This window comes from Pterocles gutturalis, unplaced genomic scaffold (assembly GCF_000699245.1).
Source record: "Pterocles gutturalis isolate BGI_N339 unplaced genomic scaffold, ASM69924v1 scaffold8842, whole genome shotgun sequence".
NCBI lineage: Eukaryota > Metazoa > Chordata > Aves > Pterocliformes > Pteroclidae > Pterocles > Pterocles gutturalis.
Window position 1 is genome coordinate 55,452 of NW_010112722.1, and position 24,765 is coordinate 80,216.

Genomic DNA, 24,765 nt, shown 5'->3' on the forward strand with positions numbered 1-24,765 from the left:
GATTCAGTTCCAGACAGGCTAGTTTCTGATAAAGTTGATGCAGTGCTCATACGGGACAAGCCAGTTCAGGAGACAGTGCCAAGTGAGAAGCGGGCAATGGAGGAGAAGAGAAGCATTGTCAAGAGCCCTCAGCACATAGCTGATACCTCCGTCGATGATATTGGGATTCCACTGAGGGTAAGACAACACAAAACCTGTGCCAACATTTTGCCTACCTTGAGACTCAGGGAATTTACTAAAGCTCCAGAGGCTGCAGAGATTTAAGGGAAGAGAGAATGCTAGTTCCAATTATTTTATTATGAATGCTTCTCTTTGCTATCAAGAACCTGTTTCAACTGCCTTAGAGAAAAAAAAATTAATACGTTTTTTCATCATATTTGAGAATACTGTTTTCTGCTCTTCTGTTTCAGTCACACCTAGTAGCTAATGGAAAGTTTGTCTCTTTTTAGACACTTTAAAGGTAGATATCTCTTTTATACAACATGTGTAAGTTTATTTGGTCTTGAAGGAAAATGATAATGAAAAGAATTATAAACTTACTCTTACAACTAGTGTCTGGAGTGACTTGATACTAAATGTCTCTAACTGTCCATTGAATACTTAGAAAATAGGTATGTGTGACTGAAGTAGGCAAGACATCTCCTTCTAGATATCAAATAAGATTAATATGCAAAACCTTCCACACAATCTAGAGTTCTACACAGGTTACAACCTACCTCTGCAAAGCTTGTACATTTTTAGTAACTTGAATGAGTCCTGTAGCTTCACTACATAAGAGATTATATATCGAGTGAAGTCACTCATATTTCAAAGTATGAATTTCATATAGCCTTGATTTTTAGGTAGACAGTGATAACAAATGAAATGGGAAGCAGAATGTAAACCTTTTTCATTGCTGGAAGATTCGTAAGAACTTTGAAAGGCTGGTAGAGTTCATGGTTGTGATTATGTGTATATTTTTCCAATAGAACACGGACAGATCGAAGGACTGGTACAAGACAATGTTCAAACAGATTCACAAGCTAAATAGAGGTACTGTAACACAGATGTGTGTTATTTACTTTAAAAGACCACCTTGATAACATTTTGTTTCATTCATGTGAAGAATTGTACTGGATGTTAAATAGAAGTATTTTATGTTAATTTATGTTAACTAGTGTTTGCTCTGCACCACAGAACTCAGCCAATGTACTTGAAATCTTTGAAGTCAAAGGTGAGGAAACAGTAAGGTCCAAAGAAAGGTCTGAGTGGTTCTGAAAGGTGAACTGCGGTGCTCTCATGAAATTAAGACTACTGTTTGAGATCAGACAGTTGCTAATAATTCCATACTCAGAGAAAATAGATCCCTGAACGCTAGTTACAGCAGCTAATCCCACTCCCACACTCTTTTAAAGGATAGGTTATCACTGAAACTGTTCTGTTTGTAGGAGAAAACTTCTTACACTGTAAAGCTTTAGTATCTGCATAATAAAGCTTGATTTGAAGCTCACTGAAAGCAATGGAAAGGTTTCCACTGATTTTTGGTGAGTTCTGAATCTGAACTCTGCTTTTTCAAAACCTCAAATTTTCTCTTTTCAAAACCTAAAATTGTAGCGAGCACTTGCAAACTTGGTAGTGGTGCACTCTCAGGGAATCCCCTACTTTGGGGCACTTCTGTGCCTGGCTGCTGATACATTCATGGTCGTTCTTCTGTGTGAGAAATGGCTGCGGTAGCATTTGCAAACTGAACCCTCTGAACAGCCTGACATGCAGGTAAATGCAATTCAGAACTGCGCTTATATAATAAAATATAGAGCATGCAAAACTGGAGCTGTGTTTGCCACTGCAGGTGCTGTCATGATGAGCTTTATGCATATATAGATGCTGTGTTGTGTAGGATGGAATGTGAAAGAGTTGAACTGTTTCCTAATCCCAGTGCTCCTAACAGAGGTTCTTCAGCTCAGCTAGAGCTTCAGAAGAATTAGTTCAGTCCCCTCGGCTTCCAGGATCTCTCACAGGGCCCAGACATGCAAGGCAGCAATGAGCAAAGAGACGTCTAGCTTGTGTCATGCTAGAACATGCATCTTGTGCTGATGCACAAGAGGGACTGTTCTGCAGCTTGTATGGATTCTTGTCTTGCCCTTCTTCCCCTTTAAATCTGTCCTCTCTGTTCTTTTTTGCAAATCATGTTCCTCTCCTTAGACACTCCTGAAGAAAACCCTTATTGCCCTACCTACACATTTCCTGAACTTCCTGAAATCCAGCAAAAAACTGAAGGTACTAGAAGTTTAGCGAGAGTATCTGTTGTCTTGTGCTTTAACTGTACTATAGCACCCTAACAGTAACTAGATTCAGGTTCTAGATTTCCATTATCCATGGGTTACACTGGCTGCAAATTCAGTTATGCCCAGTATACCTTTTTGTGTGATGCATAAAATAATGAAATCTTTGCTAATCCAGTAATCTTTTTTTTTAAAGTATGATGCCATTTACTGTAGTATTATTAAAGTAGGAGATAAAATCATATGGTGATAGGAGATTGGGGGATGAAGCAGAACCTCCACTTCACTGTGGATAGTCTCAAAATCCACTGCTTTTTTCTGCTGCAGAAGACAATCCTTATTCTCCTACATACCAGTTTCCTGCGTCTACACCTAGTCCTATCTCTGAAGGTAACAATAAAGGACCATATATATTTTTCTGCATAAATGCTGCCTTATCCATTTATTTTCTTCCTGGAGTTTTTTCTAGTTGCTGAGCATTATGCTGACTCATAATGATTTGCTGCACAATAAGCATTGCCTTGACTGGATGATGCCTTTTTGGCTTTGCAGTGCTCCTCTGGCTTTGTAACTAGTATTTGACTAATGCTGCAGACTTGGGTTTGCTTGGTTTTATGCGCTTATCGGTTGTATTTAGCCATGTGCGTGCAGTGATTATTTAACACGCCTAGAATGCTGACTCACATGTAAAGATGTGGTTTAAATGAGATTTCTCCCACCCCCCTTTCAGATCAATACATTTCTTCAATTATTTACTTCTGGTTTTGAATATTAACACGGTATAAGGGGCAGACCCAAAATGCCACTGAAGCCTATTGGTAAAAAGGCTGCTTGCTTCAGTGGGTTTTGGGTCAGTCCCTCAATGTAGTCTTTTACAATAAATATAACTTGGTAACACAGGTTCAGGGCTGGCTTTAGGTGCAGTTGGCACATCTAGGCAAGGATAGAACTCGACAGTCTCATCAGCCCATCTTGCAACTTGAAATAATGCTGTCTTTACCTTATCCTCTTCATGTGCTCAGCAGATTCCTTTAAACTTCATGTACAAACCAGAATCCTTTGCAGTCACATTTTAGGGACGGTGAAATAGTATCTATTGCAGCGATAATCCTGTAACTGTGTGCATATGCATGAAAACAGTTATATATGAGAAATACTGGAATCTGCTGCATGTGTTGGACATGCAGACATTTCCTGATTGGAAAATTGTTGCCAGTGACAGCCTTGTTGGCTTTGTGCTTTGCTATCACTGTAGATGCTGCAGTTTAGGAACCTGCCTACTTAGCCTGTGCCTCAAGCCAACCCTGTTGAGACTATTAGTTAACCATTTCATTCAATGTTTACATTAAACGTCTGGTGAGTACTGTGTAAGAAGAAAGCATACAATATGTGTCCTAGCTGGGATTCTCAGAGAAGACTAGGAGATGTAAGTTGCATTTCAGTGTTCAGATGAATGTGGGTTAGTGTCATATGGGTATCTAAGATACTTGCTTGTTTCTTGGTGAAACCTGTAGATGAAGAGTCCTGTCTTGCAAATCATACTACAGTATAAATTATTTTCTATTGATAGAATGATGTGTGGGTATGGATGAGATAGAAACAAAGAGCCTCAATACCTAGTTGATAAAGGAGTTTTACAGAGATTCATTTTTCTTGTTTGCAATGAAGTTTAAAAATCCATTTTGCTGTTGTCTGAACTAATGCAGTTTGCAAAACCAATCATGATAGTATATTAAGAGTCTGGGTTTCCCATAAATGTTCCCTATGCACTTACAAAAGTGCATACAGAAATAATTTGCTGGTTTATGTAGTTGAAATTTTATTGGAACAAACACTTGCTTTTTATTTTCAATACTTTGGGAAATGTTTCTCTACTAAGATTCTTTCCTTGGTAAGGGATCTGAACTGTCTGATGATGCAGATGGGTTGGAGTTCATGTTTCATGTTTAGAAAACATTTCAAAGATATATACTTAGCTTGCAAAGTGTTTATACAGAGGTGGATTGAAGCCTCAGTTTCATACAATCATTGTCAGAGTTTTTTACTTTGGATTGATGCATAGAATCTCCTAGAAACATAAAGATTTGGGCTCCTCTCTAGAATACCTTCAGAGTGTATGGGTATTGACATGTAGAGATTTTGACCAATCCTTTAAAAAAAAAAAAATCTGCAGATTCTCTAAGAACTACAGGGAAATGGCCGCTTCTTGCTAACGGAATCAGATTTTGAAACAGCAGATTGGTGATACTCTGCTCCATTAAGGAGGACCAGAGGTTAAATGCAGCTCTGAGGCCCAGGAGATCTTGTTTTAATGTTCATCTCCGATTTACTTCTTAACCTTTATCAAGTAATTCCAGATTTCTGTGTTTCAATATTCCCTGCTGTAAAAAGGGAAGAAATTTATACGGTCGTCTTCATAAGGTACTCAAAGAGACAGAACTTAGTTGTTCTCCTTATTATTATAGATATTAATAGCACTTAGATAAAATACCACTTATCTGCAGTGAATTTTTTTTCCTGTATGGTTTCCTGTCTGAATTATAAGCTATAATGAATATTGACATTTCTCTTTAAGTCAGTCAATCCATTTTTTCTTGTTCACCAGGACTAAATAATATCGTGAGAGGTGAATGGCTGTGAAGGTACCTTTAGACATTTGTTCATCTGTATTTGTAGGGACAGAGAGTTTTGTGATCTACCAAGTATTTTGCTATCTGAATAAATTTTTTCAATAGGAATACCAGTCAATTTTGTCAATAATTCAGTGCAATAACATTAAATAAATATTTGTTTTCTGTGACTTAGGTTTAAAATATGGGAATTGGACTGAAAATTGACCTTTGCTATTTTTTAACATGAAGGTTATGATAAGAACACCAGAGTCAATAACCATCTGTTTGGAACTTAAACCCTCTAATTGATTCACCAAGAGAAATCAGCAGAGGGCCTAAAAGTTAAGACGACTTTGAGCCTTCCTGAAAGGCTTGATTAAGCCTTCAGTGCAATTTCAGGTCAGCCGTGTTAGCCAGATTGGTTTTTTTCAGCAGATGACGCTGGCTGTGGAAGCTGAATGATGTCCTCCTTGAAAGAAGAGCTGGAAATTGTTTCAATTTGTTAATTGGCATGACTAAATTCACATAACACTTTTTTAGTATGTTCTGTTCTTACCTAGCTTATTCTAGCTTCATCTGTTTTGTTTCTGTCTTTTTATCTCTGTCACTTTTAGTGGTTTCTTCACAGAGGTATTAGTAATACCCTTGTTCACAGTTCTCTTTGCAGCCATTGCATTGTACTTTTCTGCATTTTGTCTTGGAAGTCCTATAGGTGTCTCATATATACCTCCCTGCAAGTTTGAACCATCAGCAGCAGAGAAAGGTGATGGGCCTGTGGGTCCAGTTTCCAGGTCTGATCTCAGCTCCCCTTGCTACTACCTACAGCTGATGGGGGATTCATTCCAAAGCCTGATGAAGACAGTGGAAAGATAACGCTAGGTTTTTGATCAAGTCAAAGTCCCTCTGGCCATGACCTGTAGAGTAGGAGGTGGTGATACTGCCATCCTCCCAACATCTTTTTGGGCACATCTGCATTCGCACTACAGTGCCGTGTTATCTTTGAATAAGGCAGTTTGTGGTTCCACGGCCCAAGGCAGCAGTTGTGTCCTGGGAGCAACATTGCTGTGTTGTTGCAGTGCAACACTTCGCCATCAAAGAGAGGAAGTTGTTCAGCTTGGTGGCCAAACCACACCACTTGGTTACACTGATGTTATTGCTAGCTCTTTTAGAGCTGCTTGAATATCTCTATTGCATTCTATAGACGTCTTTCCTATTTAACATGTAAGCTCTTCAGAACAAGGACAGTCTCTTGGTGCAAGTATACGTGTGTCTCGTGCTAGGAAAGTTGTCTGCGCTTAAAAGATGCTGAGTCAGTGAACATACTTCAACTTGTGTGCAAGTTAATACAAGGAAGATGTCCCAGCAATTATCGTGTGTGATTGAGAGTAGGACTCCTTGGCTCTCCAGGCTTCTCATCCTCTAGAGCCTGATGAGTTATTTTAGGTATATACTAAGGCTTTTAGATCCTCAAGTTTATCTTTCAGCTTTTGATAAAGTGGATCTAATAACCCTTGCTGTAGAGGAGTTTTGTGATAAAAAGTGATTGTTTTCTAAAGTGCTTTGAGAGCCTGGAGAAAGGCATTAGTGTAAGTAGTACATTAATATTTATATCTAATCTAGGAATTGTTTTAAATGCAAGTTAAACTTCATTGGGATTTTCTTTTTTAGGATCCTCTCCCTGTGGTAAGTATTCAGCATATTGCTCAAATTATGGCCAATATATTAGTAGAAGAAATTAAAAGTGTCTCCAGTGCTGCTGCTTCAGGGCTTTTTCAGCTTACTTGCAAAATGCTTTTGTCTTTCAGATGAAGATTCTGATTCATACTCTCCTCGTTATTCCTATTCCGAGGACAGTAAGTCATTCACATTTCTTGTGTAATCTGTCAAACAGAAAGGGCATGTAAAGCATGTATTTATTTGCCTCCTATCCATTTCACCAGTATTCCTATATTTTACTTATCCTACAGGCAGAACCCAGCTTTCAGTTCCCCGCTCCAAGAGTGAGATGGACAATATTGATTCAGAGAAGGTTGTTAAGAGGTCTGCCACTTTGCCACTGCCAAACCGTACTTCATCACTGAAATCAAGCCCAGAAAGGTGACCTGAACCAAGATACATTTGGATCAGTACTGGAAGAATCTCTGAAAGGCGTGAATGGGAAGGGAGCGAAGGTGGAAGCTTTAGGTCCACAACTCCAGTTAAGCTTTTTTGGAAAAGTGGAAGTGTCATTTTGACTCTTCTACTAGGCAGCAGTGAACTCCACTGTCACAGCCCAGTCCCCCATTTTGTCTGTCTGGTTTTTTTACCAGGCATCACACAGTCTGTTGCAGAGTTTGCTGCCTGGTTGAGGAGTCTTTACCTGGGTGTCACGCCTATACAGTGCTTATTGCACAGGCCCAGTGGAAGCTTGTGGCTCAGTGTAACACTGTAAAGGCACCTCAGAATACAAGCAAGTAGAAATACTTGTGGAGAAGCAAAATCTGTATTTATGTTGAGTCTTGGTAAAAGTTTTGTTACATTTTTCTGTCTCTGAGCAGTCCCACCCATAGGAACTTTATTGGAAATAGGTTTCAGTTAGAGGTGTCGTTTCTGATCTTTCAAGATTACTTCCCTGCTGGTTTTTTCCTTTGTCTATTGTCATGTATTTTAAACCCCTTTGTAATAGTCATGAATGCGTCAAATGAAGGGAAAGCAGAATGAGCAATGAATATTTTACGTCCTTCTGAATTCTCCCAGCTCTTGAACTGATCCTCCCTCCCTCACAAAATTCCACATGCTCTTAATGTTTTCTACTTGCTGCCTCAAATGAGCAATGCCATAATTTGAGATTGCTAATTCAGGGAGCATCTCAGGTCCCTGGAACAGGAGGCTAAGTTTTCTGATAGAACACGTCTTCCTTACACAGGAAGTGAAGGCATAGTACATTGGCCCACTGAGAAAACTCTTGCAAGTGAAAGGATTACAATAATTAGTGCTTCCTATTATCTAGAGACAAAACACTATTTCACCAGGGAGAAGTTTATTCGGGGTTGGAATCTTAAGCAGTCAAGTTTATTCTAGACAGCAAAGATCAACCTTTCTGAAATTTGTACGCTATTTGTAGGCCAGTCATTTTGGCAGTCATCTCGCCTTACTTTAAAGAAAAAAAAATTAAAAATTGGTTGTCTCCATCTCTCTTAAGCCAGTGGAGGGAGTTTGGGCAGCTCAGTGGGTTGTTCCTATCCTAAATCAGGTTGGTAGGGTAGGTGGGAGGAAACCTGGAGCAGCAGTTTTTGTTAGATGCCTCCTTTTGTTTGGTGAATGCTAGGTGAGATGAATCCACATACAACATTGCCCATCAAAGGGAACATATAAAGAGCAAGATCAGAATTAGTTTACCAGCTTGAATGGCCTGATTTCTGGGCTTTTTCAGGGACATGGGTTATTCTGCATCAGGAGTTTGAATATATTAGTTTTCAGTGGAACTGGACACTGTAGGATATGGATCTTGAATGCTTTGCGACTACTGTTCTCTGAACTGTGCAGAAAATTACAGTGGTTGGGATAGTCAGTGGACTGCTCTTAGGCACCTTTAGATATACCAGTCTGAGACAATTCATTCATGTCTCTAGAAAAGACTCCCTCTTGGACCCTAGAGTGCCCCCAGGATCCAGAGCAGTAGCAGACAGGTAATCAGTGATGTGGATAAAATTAAGAAGTTTAGCAAAAGAGATTTAACCTGAGTTCTGCTCGAAGTTTGGACATGTTCATATTTGTCAGCTTAGTTGAAGCCCATCACTAAGCTATTTCCAATAATGAAAGATACGGAAGTCTGGAAGCTTATTGAAAGTACTTGGAAGAAAACCCCTCTCCTCCAGTGGTTTCAGCAGCTCAACTGTATCAAACTCTGCCCGCTATAGATAAGTATGTGCCCAGAGCCCAATCTGAACTGTTACTCTTTCAGCAGGCTCCTTTCCTACATTAAAGAAGTACCCTGATTAAACCAGGTTTAACAGGGAAAGGCGCCTGTCAAAAGGAAGTGCTTGTCTCCATGGAAACCCCAGTGTTTTGGGTTAATTGATCTTTCTTTCCTCAGGACTGACTGGGAGCCTCCAGATAAGAAGGTGGACACCAGAAAATACCGTGCAGAACCCAGGAGCATTTATGACTATCAGCCAGGAAAGTCTTCGGTTCTGAACAATGAAAAGCTGGTAATGTTTGTTTTATCCTACTTTGTGGCTTTATTCTGTGATTGTAAAATACTCCCCAAGTGCCTGTCCAGTTCCATTTTGATAGGATTCTTTATACTTACATTGCAGTGTTTGTGTGATGTATTTCCTGTAAATTTTGTTTTGAAAACAGTTTTGCATAACTTCCTAACATTTTTGTTCTCTATAAAGCAAGATCCAGAGGGATTGAGAGGCATCTTTCCTTTTGGACGTGTTGTTTTCTGTGTTAAATATGGATCACTAACCCTAGTTTTAATCTGCGTTTGACACTGTGACCTGTTCAGCAGCTGTTCTGCCAGCTGTATTTTTTCTAGGGCACAGCATTAGTTGATGCAGGAGGGTTGAAGGCATTATGCAACAAAGCAGGCTGGCTCAGTTTCTGTGTTCCTCTGATGCTTTAAACACTGAAGGACTGATTTTTAGAGTGACTGTAATGTGCCTCGGGGGTGCCTCTGAAGTGCATTAGGACATGGCCATCTCCCCTGGCCTGCTTTCTTCCTCAGCTGGATCTCACCACTTCTGAACTGAATATGAGCTGGCTCCGTAGTTACACTGGCATGTAACCTGGAGTACTAAGTGGGCTGTTACCAATTTCAGTTTGAATTAGTAAGTAGTTCTGTGAATTGTGACAGCTAAGTGACATAAAAAAGTATCATTCTGCAGGCTTTGCTGAGAACACTCGGCAAGGGATAGGGCAAAGAGGGCAGGGCAGACCTCATCAACCAGTCCTACATAAATCATCACAGCTCACTGAAGTTGTTCTTCAGTGGTACAAGTGTGACACTGTGAGTGCTATAAAATACTGAATGAGGTTACTAGTGGATAGCCAGTTTAGTACATGAAGATATAATTGTTCTATATAGGCATTAATTTGAAGGATTCAATTAGAAGCACTAATTGCATGCGAGGTTCCAAATGTAAACTGAACTTCGTGCCTTAACAGCTCAAGCATTGATCCGTGCATGGAGTAGGTAAAGGAATGCTCCTGAAAAATCTGCCAAGGATTTTACACAAGGGTGAACAGCAATCTAAATCAATAGAAATGTACGAATCAAGTCTGATCTGGGACCTGATGTTCCTCCTCAGTATTTTGGTGGGTTTTCTTTTTTTCTAAGTGCAATCAAGGTCTACCACTTTTTGAAGAGCCTGCAACCAACTTCTTTTCACACACGTGTCCTTTCACTGACTTTAACAAAGTTGCCCCTGATAGGAGCATGGTCCGAAGGCCTGTTGAAATGGGCGATGGCTAGGCATTGGCTCAGCCCATTGGAGAAGTGCCAGTGAGGAGTAGTTTGAACATGGTATGACAACTCCATTCCTGCAGTCCCTCCTGGAGGAAGATTTCTCCTGACTTAAGTGGCAATTTTGTCTCACAGTAAACAGCAGAGTTTAAACCTTGTGGCAAAAGGCCTGTTTCATCTGTGTACTTAAGCCTTTGTGAAAGGTCTGTCATCACCAGTGGTGCTGTTTACAAGTCCAAATTTCATCATGTACTCAATTGAATTGTTGAATTGGACTCTAAAAGCCACAAGCAGGACCATCATCAGCATAATTGAGTGTACAGAACTTATCAAAGACAAGAAGAATGTGATAGCTGTGTTACTTCCAATGTTGTTTTTTGAGCCTTAATTTCAAGACATAGATCACAGAAGAAAGAAGATCTTGAAATAATGGCCTTATGGTCTCCATCAGTCTCATTAAATACAACAGTAATACAGTGGTTAGTGACTAGATCTTTCAAGGAGGCTTCAGGAGATTTGTGGATATCTCCTGGTAATCACACCCAGAGCTGTGACTATCAGAATCTCAATCCAAAGCCATTTCAGAGCAATGAAGAGCCTCCTGTTGACATCAGTGGGCTTTGTTTTAATGTAAAGGCACTTATGTAACAAGTTGAGTACTTTTGGTTGGAGTGCAGTAAAGAAAAAAACTGAGGCATTGCTTCTATTGTGTATGTAAGAAATATCCTAATCTTCCTTCAGGCCATTGGACATCAAACATGATGTAACCTTTTATCTCTCAGAGTGAAGCATTGCCCTCTTTCAGCATCAAGCCTGAGCTCTTGTCCTAGAGGTTTTTTTGTGATGCCTAATGGCTGTGTCAGAGTCTGGGATATCTGGCGAAGCCCAGCACTGTTGGGACTTCCCCGCCCCCTGCCTCAGTAACCCCATCACGGGACAGTTTGCATCAGGACATTTTGTGCTGGCCCTCCATGTGCGTGTGTGGCTCATCACTTGTTGTGATGGAGCACTGGGGTCACACTGGCATATCAGACATGATGTATTTATATTTTTAGTGCAATGAGATACATTATGTCTAAGACTAGGTACACTGAAATGCAAGAGTTAGCTACATGTCTTTTGGGAGTGGCACTTCATAGCCCTTAGCAATGGACTTTATTCTCTTATCTCACCAGTAGTGTTTTTTAAACAGCTACAACTATTTTAACTTTTTTTGTTTCATTAAAACAGATTGTATGAACAAGAGGGAATTTCCTTTTCAACTGTACTGTTTTCTGTCCTGTCTGATTTTCCTTTGTTGTGGTTTTGTCTGATTCTCTAACATTTATTTGTGAAGAAACAAATAATGTTGTCTCTCTGTCCATCCCTTCAGATCTTTCAGGAATGCACTCTCTCTGACTTGTGTCTCCTTTGATTTAGAAAACCACCTTTCACTCTGTTTGCAGTGCATAGAACAGGGTTTCTCACATATTCATGTGCTGTTAAAGATGCAGTATTTCATTCAGGTCTCATTGGATCTCTTTTTTAACCAAATGAAGATTTAAATTTTTTTTTTTTGAGTACATGCAGCTTTGGACTCAATGGAAGTGTCTGACAGTAGGACTGAGGGGACTGGTTGACTCCCAGCTCTTCCATTGAGTCTCCCTGTGACTCTGGGCAAGCTGCATGATTTCTCTCTGTGTGGATTGCATGACCTCTAAAATGCAATTAATTCATATTCCTGTTGCTCACAATGATGCCATTAGACTTAACTGATGTTGGTGAAGCAGTTCATGGCCTTTGTGAGAGAGGTGCTGTAAAAATTACGAATGATAAGGCTAAATATCTACATTTTAGAATGGAAACCATGGGATCTGCATCTCTAACAGTCCTTTTCCGTGTATTCTTTGCATAATGTTATCCTTCTCTTTCTTCCATTCCCCTATCACCAATTCCTTTAGAGTCGGGATATAAGCCCAGAAGAGATAGATTTAAAGAATGAACCTTGGTATAAATTCTTTTCGGAATTGGAGTTTGGGAAACCGGTAAGTTTGATGGTTGCGATGACCAATGAAGTCAACTTGCCCCTTTTTTTTTTTTTTTTTTTTTAATGATTGTCACATTTCTTTGCTAGGCCCTAAACCTGTACAGCTGCCTTATTTACTTGAAAATCTGATTGTTCATGTCATCATCATAGTACTAATGCAAAGCAGCTGTTCTGTGACCATTTTAAGTATTTTGAACCATTTACAAACATTGCCCATCTTCCAGCCAGACGTATCAACAAGGCAGTATTTTTTCACACACCATCGTTCAAACTGCATTTTTGTTGTTAACCTTAGAAGTAATTCCCTGTTCTCATTTTTGAAAGTCCTTATTCAAAGTGCTTATTCTCCCTCTGCCTAACAAGATCTAGGATGGCTGATAGGCACCTTTAAGTCAAGGAGAGTCATTCATTTATTCCTGGCCTTGGCTTGTAAACTGTAGGCCAGTAATTTCTAGCTATCCATAAACAGATCATGATCCTGTTTCCTGCTTATTTCCTTACCTGTGTAGCTGCCCATTGCCTAAATGGGGTGCATCAGTCCATGTTGAATAGCCCTTGCCATTTCCTGAAACCAAAGGGGTCTGTGAACAGTGTGTTTTCCTTTCAAATGGAGCTGTGTTGCTGGGAGGGTGGGGGGGAGAGGGGGAAAAGTGTTCATTTCCCACTCTGGAAAAAGAGGAAACAAAGCTTAGTTATTCAATAGGACAAAGGACATTTTGATGGAGGGAACGCATCAGTGGTCACGGCTACTGGAAAAAATGTGACTTTAAAGCTTTTTATGGCCTCGTTCTTACTGATTAAACACTATTAACTTCATTGTTAAATACTCTTTAATAAGCTACTCTGACTGCGCCAAAGGCCTAGTATCAGCCTCTCACATCCATTCAAGTGTAGTGGTTGTTTCTCCTTTCTCCATGAGGTCAGTTGTCAAACACCCATGCACACCATTTATGAGTGCTGCTGAGATTTCACTGGATATACAACCAAACAGTAATACATTTTAAGGTTCGGTACGGGCTTCAAAGGCAACTGCATGTGGACACCAGAGAGCAGTTTTCTTTAAATCTAGTCTTTGTTCTCACACAAGTGACAAAATTCCGCTGCACAGAATGTAGCTGCCTGAGGTTGGGTGCCCAGTCTGATCACAATGTAGAAATAGTGACATTTTTGCTGAAAAACAAACATGTACAGGGGCTGGGTAGTCCATTCTATCATACAAAACTATGTTTTATAGCAGTGGACCTTCCATCTTGAGTTAAAGAAGGAGCTTCAAGAGTGTTTGAGATGAGACCCCCTAACTTTTAGGCAGTAGAAGTCAGATAAATCCAACCTAAGTGAGGCTTTTAAGTGATGTCAGTATAAGTATTTAACCCTTCAGAAGTTGTCGTGGTTTAAGATTTCCACAAAGTGAGAAGAAACCTGCTTCTCTTTGCTGACCTGTAATTAATAGTCATATACTCTTGCAATGAATGAAGGTTTGTCATCTCTATGATCCTTTGAGTTAGTGTAACTTAATGGAAAATCTGTCAGAGAAAGGAGAACATTTATGCCTTTGGGCCTTTCTGAAAGTGCAGGTATATCTGTTCCTTAGAAGTGTGCATTTGTGCTTGTAGTCGTGCAGCCTTGGTCTTACTTCAGAAGAGGGCATCTCAGGCTACACCAGCAATCCATCTCTTGTTCAGCAGAGCATCTGTTCTAGTAACAAGTTCCCCAGCTTGCTCAGGGCACTGTTGCTAAGGGCTGCTTTCTTATAGCTTGCCTTGAAATTATATCCCATGTCCACTTGCTCCAGCTCCAAAGCCATGCAACCACAATCCCTGATAAACTATGCCAAACCCTGGATGTGGTACTCTCTACATAGTGCTTCAGCATCGGGCACTTGAATTGAGGATGCCATCTCAGGCTTTTATAGCTAGTGAAGCTCCCTCTGATCTTCATTACCACAGCTGAAAGAGCATACTTTTTGTAGCTTTGCTCACTCCAGTCGTGAAAGGACCAGATTTTTGTGACCAGCTGGTGGTTAAGCCTCATGCCTAACCAGAGAGTTTCAACTGATGTTTGCTGCACCTGAAATTTTCAAAGATTCTCTGTTAGTCTCAGCTTTTTTCCAGTGCTGAAGATAATGTGTACTTCACAGGCATGATTTCCCATGGCTTTCTGACTTTTATTTGCAGCCAAGTGACATGGCCAGGAAATACCCTCGGTAAAAGGGAGCACAGAATTCTTGTGAACCTGCTCTCCAAAGACACCAGAAACCAGGATGGGGCTTTCCCCATTGAGGAAAGCACATGCGCTTCCTAGGGCAGCTGAAGTAACACTTTGCTTGAGCAGCATCCCAGATGTATTTCTGGGCAGCTCCATAGACAGGCACATGCCCTGCAGATGAGTAGACCAATCTCTGCAGTATGGATGCATTTTCAGTGTGCTGCTGAGACTGAATCATCACATAGTCGTCCTTCCTTCCTTCCTCTTGACCCATGGCTCTGTGCGTCTGTGGAGCCCATCCACAAAACTTGCTATTAGGTCAGTCCAGAGCTCACTTATCTTCTGCTGTGATTGTGGGATCACACACATGGTTGCTTTCTCCCAGCCCTCCTTGAGGCAGCACTGAGTAAGCTCTTCACTCAAAATGGAGAAGCAGGGAACTGGAAAAAGGGGTCCATGTGCTGCCTTCTCACTTCCTTCGCTCCAGTTCCTCCCTCCGAATCTCAAACATAAGTCTTTGCAACACCATCTACTACCCCCTGCAACTGCTGATCTGATGGATAAAAAATAGGTATTTAGTGTTTGCATCCACACAGCGTCTGTCCAAATGTAAAGTGGGACAGATTCAAACTACACAACCAGGCAATCTAGAAAGGAATTTGGACCAAGACTTGAGTGTTGTAGCTCAGTCTCACCCTTGATAGATTGACACCCAGACAGTCCCTGTTAGTAACAAGCAGGCACTTTAATAATCTAGTCACAGAAGTCAGTATGGACATGTAGGGTGATGCTAAGCTTGCCAGCCAACAGAGGTTATTTTTGTTTGGAAACAGAGCAAATGTATTTTGATTTGACAAAGTAAGAATGAAGTCTCTCTGAGCGTAGCAGTGAGAGGTGCATATCTGCCAAAATGAGCATATTAGCATGGTATTATTTGGATAAGAATGTCAGGACAAAGGTCTTTCACTTTGAATAATCCGCCCTGATATTTACACATGCATCCACACAGGAAAAATCTTATTTTGAAATCAGCGCCTTAACCTGTAGGATTAATTTTAAATAACTGGTTCCCAGACTTCCATGCATCCTACTCTCCCTGCCAGAAACCCCCACAAACAAGCCCACAAACCAGTAAAATAAAAAATAACAACTCTGCATTCTCATTGCCCCACAATGCCACCACTGGAAATTCAGCCATTTGTTCACATGGTATGTATTCATAGTCTGGCGGGGGTGGGAAAGGTTCTCCCTTTTCTTTATCAAAGGCCCTTGTTTTACCCTTTCCTTTTGAAAAGAAGAATGAGCAAAACAAATGCTTTTTATGACTGTGTGTATTTTTTCCCCCTGGTTTGTGGGTTTTTTTTGGTTTTTTTTTTTTTTGGTGTTAAGAATGCTTTGACCACCAGTTCTGGGCTCCCTCTAAAGAGTCCAAAATCTCTTACAGCACCTTGCAAAAATAAAAATTTCCTCAAACACTACTGAAAACAGCCCCTCCCAGAGTGCATGTATGCTCCCTTTTGCTTCCCATGATCTCTTGATATTTGTGCTATAGCAGATTTATCCCTCTTTCTATCTCTCTTTCTCTGTTGTGGTTTTTTTTTTTTTAATTTCTTTTCAGTGTTGATGCAAATCCCCTATTGTATTCTTCCTCTGTTCTAATCCAGTTTCCATATTCTCTGTGATGTCTTTCCTTATCTTCATTTCCTCATTTCCTTCCTCTGCTTTCCATCAGCCTCCAAAAAAGATTTGGGATTATACTCCTGGAGATTGCTCTATCCTTACTAGAGAGGATAGAAAGGTAATTGTGTCTCACGTACATTGTACTACAGCATCTAGCGTGTATGTATGTGTGTATGTGATTTTTTCTTTTTTTTTTTTTTTGTAGTATTGCTTGGATTTTGTGTGCTTGTGAGTGATTTTTTTTAATTGGGCTTGAGCTCATTAGCCTAACAATTAAGTAACTAGTAAATTGATTTAATAAACAATTCCTAAGCATAATCAGCCATAATTTAGAGTGGTGGTTTTGCTATCTTGACTTGCAATGATAATTGTACTAACAGCTTATTACATATTGTTACACTATCTTTTTTTTTTTTTTACAGGTGGGTTTTGTAACTTAATGGTTTGTGGAATTAGATTCTAGCAGGCCTGTGCATCTCTTAATTTTGAATGTTAAAGCCTAAAATTGTTTCTTTTGCAATGATTGAAACATGGTTAATTACTAGTGAATTTCTGTGTATTGTCCATATCATCTTTGTCTTTTTTCAATTAAAAAGGCTCACTTTTTTTTTTCAAAATTAACATTCCTTTGGTTTCCCCTAACCCTAAGCATTATTTTCCCATTCTTCTTCTCCTTCTTTAACCAGACTGATCTAGAAAAAGACCTCTACCTCTACCAGACTGAGTTAGAGGCAGATTTAGAAAAAATGGAGAAGCTTTATAAAGCGCCACATAAAAAGCCACAGAAGGTATTTCCTATTCTTTTCATGCTGCCAATCCCTGTTTCCAAACTCTCTGCGCTAATCTGTTCATTGCTGGATGATTATTAAATGAGGTTGGGATAAATAATGGTTCTGACCGTTCTGACTGCATGGCTTGCTGTGTCGCTGTCAGAAATAATAGAACGTGATGCTGAGAATCCAGCTTGAAATCCATTCAGGTGCAGTGATTTCCTCTCTCCCTCCCTTCCCCTTCAGCTGCCCCCCACTACCATCCCCCTTTAGGGTTTTGAGTTCAGCATCTGCAAAAAAAACCCTCTCTATTTTTCACATGAATAGGCAGCAGCAATCAGCTTAAAATTCTTGGTTGGCGTCACGTCATCATCTCGTGCCTTTCAAGCGTGTTGCCATCTACCCTCCCTTCATACGAGCCCAGCTCTCTGTTAGGAGCTTACGCCTACCCGAAATTTGGATATTCCCCAGAGATTTTACACAATTTTCCTTATGCTGCACCTTGCCATGGCCTTCTAGGGCAGGTCAGCTGCTGCTGCTGTTTCGAGGGTCTGCAGGACCTGAACCATGAAATGATAGATTAATTTGGTAACACGCCATTTTTTTCTGTTTTTCTGTTGTTGATTTTTTTTCTGAAGCTGCGGCATTTCAACAGGACTTGAAAAAGCTGCTTTTTCAAACCCAAGATTTGCTTTTTCTTTCTACATAGGAATCCTCAGATAGATGAGGGGACACCAGATAGACTATTTTTTCTAAAATTGCTTTCAATTTTTTAAATAATGTGCCTAGGAAGTGTTAGATGGATTTAAAGCAAGCGGATGAGAACCGGCTTTTGCTATTGAACCTGTGCAGCTCACATTGCTTCTCTTCAGTAGGGAAACTGATCTGAAACATTGCTTTTCTTGTTAGTGCTTTGATTTTTTTTTTTTTTTTTTTGAATGCTGAGGAATGTATTGTGCTGCAGAAATGAAATATACCTTTAAAGCAAAGGCGGGCAGTGACTGGTTGGGGGAAAAGCTTGGGGAAATAATTATGAGCATGTGTCTCCTGGTCATGGCCCAGCTGGTTATCTCTTCTTGCTTTTGGCTTTATTCACAATGACTCATTTGCAGACAAAAGAATAGGCGCTTGGAAAAGACATCGGCTGTGCTAAAAACCTGTCACTGTCCTGAAGGAACTCGGGAAAATTGTCGCTTTTCTGCAGAGACATTGACAGCTTAAATGGCATTTAGACTTAAACCTCAATGTCTCCGAAAGGCTAATATTCAAGCAATAGATGGAAAATTACTTAAGCGAGCCTTTTTCTTTCTTTTCACATGTAACTGTGTATCAATGACTCCTTTGTTTGGACTTTTGCAGAATACAGCAGGTGTTACTCCTCTGGAAACTTCCACAGACCATTCTTCCTAGTAAGTTTTCCAGTTGCTTTTTGATCTCTCTTTTACTGTCTGAGGGCATGTAAGACAGGGTTTTGGGTGCTGGAAATGGGTTGACTTTATTTTTTGGTGATGGATATAGACAAATGCATGTGCCATGAGAATTATACATGTACTTCAAAGGCGTCCAGGTACAATAATTGCTCTTTGACCTTGAATGAGTGTTGAAGTGATTAACATGAGTGATTGCATTGTCTAGATAAGACTTGCTAATTGTGCCAGGCAGGGACTTTAAAAAAACCAGACTTTTAACTCCATCTTGATGAAGTTTTCAAATTGACTGTAACTTCATGCAAGTAATTTCTTTGTGTGGTATAAACAAAGTTTGTTTCTGTTACGCATGTATAATAGATTGTCTCCTGTTAGATACTCCCAGTTATGCGCACCAAATCAAAAGGATGCTGTTGATGGAAGGCAGTAATTTTCCAGCTTCCAGGAAGGGAACAGTGGTAGCAGTAATGATATTTCTCGAAGGTCTAATGTGGCACTGATTTCTGGAGGAATACATAATAAACAGTGTAATCTGTCTAAATTAGTTGTATGTGGAGCTGGTTTGTTTTAAGAGCACGCATAAAACCAAAACAACAGAGCAGGATGCTGAGCTGTGCCGAGTTTCTCAAGTGCTGGAGCCAGCTCCTACTGTGAACCTGCTGCTCCTTGTAATTGGACTGAGTGCTTAACATTGTCCATAGGCACTGTGATTCCCTCTGCATGGATGGATTGTTAGTAAAGTCATGTTCTTCTCCAGATGCCCATTAATATCACAGGTAGTTCACTGCCCCTCTGGGGCTGCCTTAGAGGTCTCCTGTACTTCTTTCAACTCAGTTCACTTCTGTCTGTGTTCATCCTGCTGGGAAACTCACACACTGCTGCATTTTGTTGGTTGCTCTTATGACTGTTTAGTTTTGTTTTCGTAGGGAGAGAGCAATAAAATAAATTGACATCTCAGAGATTAACATAGTTTATATTTGCCAAAGACTGATAAGGTTTCTGCCCATGGCAGCACTGTCTGTGCCCTTTCTGACACCACCCAAAGCATGCAGGAGTGCCAGCGTCTGAGCTAGTGGAGGGGAAGCAACCTGGGCAGGATGGGAATGGAACACAACAGCAAGGCCCAGTGGAGTCAACCATCCTTTCCTGCCCTGCCTTTAGAGAGAAGGGAGAAAAGCTATCTGGAGTTTATTGTCTTTTTTTTGTAGTGTTGCTCTTCCCTCTGTTCACCTGATTCTGATCTTGCAGGCTGACTTGGCCCTAATACAGTGCTGCTTGCTCACCCTAATAAGGAAGCAACCAGTAAAGGGACTCTGCTAGATGCCTCCTCTCTCTCTGCCAGGTGTATTCCTAGAGGAAGATAATTTTAACCCTTTGGTTTTTAACAACTAGGCTAAAATGCTTTTACCTCCTGGGTGAGGAACCTCAGGGCAGTCATTATTCCCTGCAACAACTGGCAGGACTTCCTTGGGAACTTAACCCCCATAAGACACAACAGCCCTGCAGCTAAGAGTCTGTTTGAGCATTGAAAAAATTGAAAAAGTGACAGTATTCCCTTTCTCTTTTGTGGTGCTTTTCAGAAGCTTTCACTCCAGAAAGTAATTTATGGGACTGCATATGACCTGGTTTTCCTTGTCCAGAAACTAAAATCTTCTTTGTAAACTGGATATTGTGTAATTCCATCTCCATAGCCATTCCTCTAATGTGTTTGAAAGCTTTCTCTTTACCCCATAAGTACAGTGTTTATCCAAAATAAACAGATGCATGTACAAATTTATCCACAACAAGCAGGCGTAGCCACAAGCATTCCAATGGTCACATAAATTTGAATCACTGCTGGACGTCAGGATGTTAACCAGCTTTCAAAATGTTTCTAAGAGTTGACAGATGCCCTATTTTTTTTATTTTTTCAAGTTTTCCAGCAGTCATGCTTTGGCCCCAGAATAAGCTTTGTGTGAGCCTCTGTCTTATTCTGAAAAGCCTGGCTGAGCATAAGAACTGGTATCAGATGAGCTTAGCTTTTAGGAAAGCATTGTCTGCCTGATTGCTCACTAAGTCTTTTGTGCCTGGAAAGGCCATTTCTAGCGTGGCATTGATGGTTATTTTTTTAGAGAGAAAACTGTGAAATTTAGAAATCAGATGCGGGTACATACTTGTGCCTAGATTCATGACTGAGAAATTGGATTTGTAATAAATGTCCAGTCTTTAAAAGCCTAAGAAATTAAAATTGTACTAATTTTAAAAGCATTTTGTTTGTATATTTGCATGGTAGACCTAGAGTCCAGGATTTTTCATTGCCTGTAGGGGAAGCCTGAGTCAAAGCTGAGAAGAACTGTGCACAGCTGGGCATTTCTTTGGCCTTTAGAACAGCAGTGTCTGTAGCCCTGTACTATTGCTTCTCTGCATGGTCCTTCACTGATGGGCTTGAGAAGTTGCTCTGGGACTCTTGAGCTATAGTGTTAACTGGGAGCCTCTACTGGTTAATATGAACTCCTGAGCAGCTGTGGTTTGTAAGCAGGGGACAGGCATGGCTAGCCTTTAAGGAGAGAGGACTGGGAGCTGGAACATATTCATGCTACTTCCAGCTAGCTGACAAATTTCTTTGTGTCTGCAAAGAATCGTGCATCTGCTCTGTGACTCTGTTGTCTCATCTGTAAAATAAAGGAGGAGTGCGTTCCTGCTGTTTTTTTTTTTCTGGGGGACTGAGCAGGGAGAGTTCCCTCAGGTAGAGAACACTACGCTAGTGCCAAACCTAGAACATTATAGCAACGTGTTCATAACCTCTTCATTCAGCACCAGTTCTTCATACACAATCTACTGTGGGTTCACAAATGTGGTTTTCTCTTACTTTGTATGAAGCTCTCAGCAAACAGAAGTGATCCACTGGTGTCCCTCCCCCTGTTTTGTGTTTTCCAGCTCCACATATGCACCCAGCTACCATGCAGTGAAGAGGGAGTCAGAACCAGTGCTTGGGGACCCTGCTGGCTTGGAGAATGAAAGGCAAATTTACAAGAGTGTGCTGGAAGGTGGAGATATCCCGTTTCAGGGGCTGAGTGGTCTCAAGCGACCTTCCAGCTCTGCTTCCACAAAAGGTAGGTGGTGAGGGCACTAACCTCTTCTCCATTCTGCACAGAGTGTCAGAAGCATTAATAAGGGTGATATGGGGCAAACTGCTGCAGGGTTGAGAGTCCTATTCAAGCCAGTTGAGGTTTCCTCTGTCCTTCCTCTTTGCCACCCTGTTTTTCCTCTTTTTTTTTTTTTTTTTCTCTCAGCCCATCCTGGCAAATATTTTTCATGACCCCTTTGTCTGAGCCAGGTTCCTCTTCCCAACAGGAAGCAGCTACCTCCACCCAGCACCTCAGCCATACCCCACACCCTCATGTTCTTCCTCGAGGCTGCTCAGGCTGGCCTTGCTGTCCATCTGCTCTCACTGCCTTGCCATGCTAGAGCCCTACTTGCTTTTCCTGTTTTTCCTGCTGCGGTATCTCAGCAGGCCACACCATGTCTGCTGGCCTAGCTGTCCCCATGTAGCTGGCACTGTGTACTCCACGGCCTGTGAGAGTGTGCAGAGAATGCATGGACACTGTGAACCAGCAATGCCCTGTGGGCTCTGCGACAGGGAGGCAGCAGAAACCACTGCATCACCTCTCCTTTCCTCCCCTCATTGTGGGCTCTCTAGAAGAGCAGGACAAGGAAGAGCCTAGCTCCCATCAGAGAGTTGTACTGGGGAGTGTGTCTCTGAGCCAACTTCAACCTAAAAATAGCTTGAGATGGGGAGAGGACTGGGGAAAGAATGTGCTGGGTTTCTGAACTGCTCTCCCTAAAAATAGTACATCACACCAAAAAGGTCTCTCTCTGTCTTCCAGCTGGTTTTCAGCATTATGTCAGGCCTGTCAAGCAGGGAGTCAAACTGGATCTGAACAAAAAAAATCTGTTCAAACAGTTATTGTTTCCCAAACAGCAATTGAACCTGAATGGTTATTTTGACATTTGAGTTTGAACTCAAATAGGAAACAGACCAAAAGAGACTGCAATCTAAGCTGAACCCAGACTGGATCTGACTTTAAAAAAAAAAAAAAAAAGTCATGATCTGACTCCTTGATTTTTAAAGCAAACATGTCTGAAGCATACCCAGCTTATTCCTAGTATGGGGAATCTCTAAGCAGGCAGCTCTTGGGCAAGGCCAACTGTTGTGGCCTGCTTGTGCTAGCACAATCAGCCATCGATTGCCTTCTCCCTCCCAGGAATAAACTGTTTGGCAAGCACTGTGGTGAGACTGTGGTAGGTATGATTACAGGCTTGGTATTAAGCCATTTTTGCAATGTTAGTGCCTCTGCATTCTTACTGACACCCTGACCCTACCCAGAGTTCAGCCACCCTTTTCCATGATGCCACAGCTTCCCTGGAAGCTGATAATGCTCAGCACTTTTTAGGAGGATACCTTTAAAGTGCTTTAGATCTGCTTCTGGCCAAGCCTCTCATTTTAGAAACATTAGCAGCATTTCACCTACTCCTGGAAGTGTGGCTTGTTGTGCAGTTTCTTCCTGATTTTCTTTATGTTTTGGAACTTTGTTTCTTTAAAGTGCATTTTATGAAATCCAAGCATGTTCTTTCTCCTTTCTTGATAGCTTTCTAGCACTTAAGCTAACAGGTTGTATTTATTTTATTCTGCATGCTTACCAGTGGATCGTAAAGGTGGGAATGCTCATATGACTGCACCCTCTTCAGTTAATAGCCGAACCTTTAATGCTAGTCATACCGGTATGTTAGGTCACGCTTGTAAACATAAGAAGCCCTTATCAGCTGCAAAAGCCTGCATTACTGAAATCCTCCCTTCTAAATTCAAACCCAAACTAGCAGCTCCAGCTGCTCTTGTGCAGGACAAGAAGGGTATCTTGCTGTCTCATGAGAAAGCTCAAAGCTGCGAAAACCTTCGTAGCTCCATTGCCTTGTTCGATAATAAAAAAGCTTTCATGGTAGACATAGGGGAAAGCATAGAAAACATGCTGATGAAGTCGAAGCAGGAGTATGCCGTCAAATCTGGCAGTACCATGAGCCTGCAGGAGTATGGCACCAATTCTAGGAAAGGCTACATGTTCCCTGCCTCCAAGAAGAGTGGGATGGAGTTTACAATGCTGTATAAAGACATGCACCAGATCAACCGATCCAGGATCCATTTGGGCACAGTCTCCTCCTGCAGTGTGAGGGATATTGCATCTCAGTTTGAGAATGAAGTAAAGGACAGGATGGAGCACAGCCTTAGTCGAGAGGATTCAGAGCAGATCCCCAAACACACCGTTTCCTCCCGTATCAGTGCCTTTGAGCAGCTGATCCAGAGATCCAGATCAATGCCCTCGCTTGACTTTTCTACTGGACAAAACAAATTTACCACTTCTCTCCAGTCTAAAACTTCCCTGAGTTCTGCCTACTCTGCAGAGTTCCTTCTGGATTTGCCAAAAGCACACCAAGAAGAGAAGGATGCTGACAGCTTGGTGGATAAATCCTCCCGCTCCTGTAGCAACGTGGAGGACGCCACTTCAGATGTCAGTGATGCCATCCCTATGGACACACTTTCAGCTTGCACAGATGAGATAGATCTCCTCTCAAATGCATCCAATGACAGCGGCAGCAGCAGCAGCAACCTACATGGGCCTCAGAAGCATAAAATCAACAGATGCAAAGGCTCATGCCCAGCTTCCTACACCAGGTTCACTACCATCCGAAGGCATGAGCAGCAGCAGGCCTCCAGGAACCCTCATTCCAAAGGAGATGTCTATGGGGATGGACACATGCTCCCCAGAAATGTCTACCTAATGAGCCCACTCCCCTTCCGATTGAAAAAGCCCCTCCAACGCAAATCTTGCAGGACTCCACCCCCAGACTGCCTGGGAAGCCTGGCAGTGCCCAGACCTGAGGACCCTGAGGACCCCATACATCTGCAGGGGAGCGTAGGAGACAAGAGCCACCACTCCCAGCACCAACTGTGCTCCAGAAGCAGGCCTCTAGCCCCCAGGCGCCTGTCTTCCTTTGACATTGTGGAGAGGCTTAACTACTTCCCCACCGTGGGATCTAGCCAAGATAGCTTCATGGGCCGGGCTGACACTCCTGACTCCTTAAACAATGGGAACACTGTTCCATATGCCCTCTGCCACAGCCTGGACACAAACAACAACCCGCAAAGTGAACTTGGGACGTACCTAGGAGGTGGCTTTTTGTGTTCTTTACCAGTGTCCCTTCATCTGTCTTCTTGCTTTCCTTTCTCCTCCCCTTTTCTTCCACAACCCTTGCATTTTTACTGCCCACCTTTATATCCCCTGACTCTCTCTGTTTTTTCC

The 24,765-nt window shown here is 41.5% G+C and overlaps 1 protein-coding gene across 1 annotated transcript in view; it reads left to right on the forward strand.

Moving 5' to 3' along the window:
• The window catches only part of SORBS1 (sorbin and SH3 domain containing 1), a 61,063-nt gene that overhangs the window by 16,876 nt on the left and 19,422 nt on the right, over positions 1 to 24,765 (forward strand). The window contains exons 5-16 of the mRNA XM_010074169.1: positions 2 to 177; positions 969 to 1,032; positions 2,182 to 2,256; positions 2,589 to 2,651; positions 6,679 to 6,726; positions 6,841 to 6,970; positions 8,949 to 9,063; positions 12,263 to 12,346; positions 16,286 to 16,351; positions 16,920 to 17,021; positions 18,363 to 18,412; positions 21,347 to 21,522. Coding sequence (XP_010072471.1) covers positions 2 to 177; positions 969 to 1,032; positions 2,182 to 2,256; positions 2,589 to 2,651; positions 6,679 to 6,726; positions 6,841 to 6,970; positions 8,949 to 9,063; positions 12,263 to 12,346; positions 16,286 to 16,351; positions 16,920 to 17,021; positions 18,363 to 18,412; positions 21,347 to 21,522 — 1,149 coding nt within the window. The remainder of the gene's footprint in view (position 1; positions 178 to 968; positions 1,033 to 2,181; positions 2,257 to 2,588; positions 2,652 to 6,678; positions 6,727 to 6,840; positions 6,971 to 8,948; positions 9,064 to 12,262; positions 12,347 to 16,285; positions 16,352 to 16,919; positions 17,022 to 18,362; positions 18,413 to 21,346; positions 21,523 to 24,765) is intronic.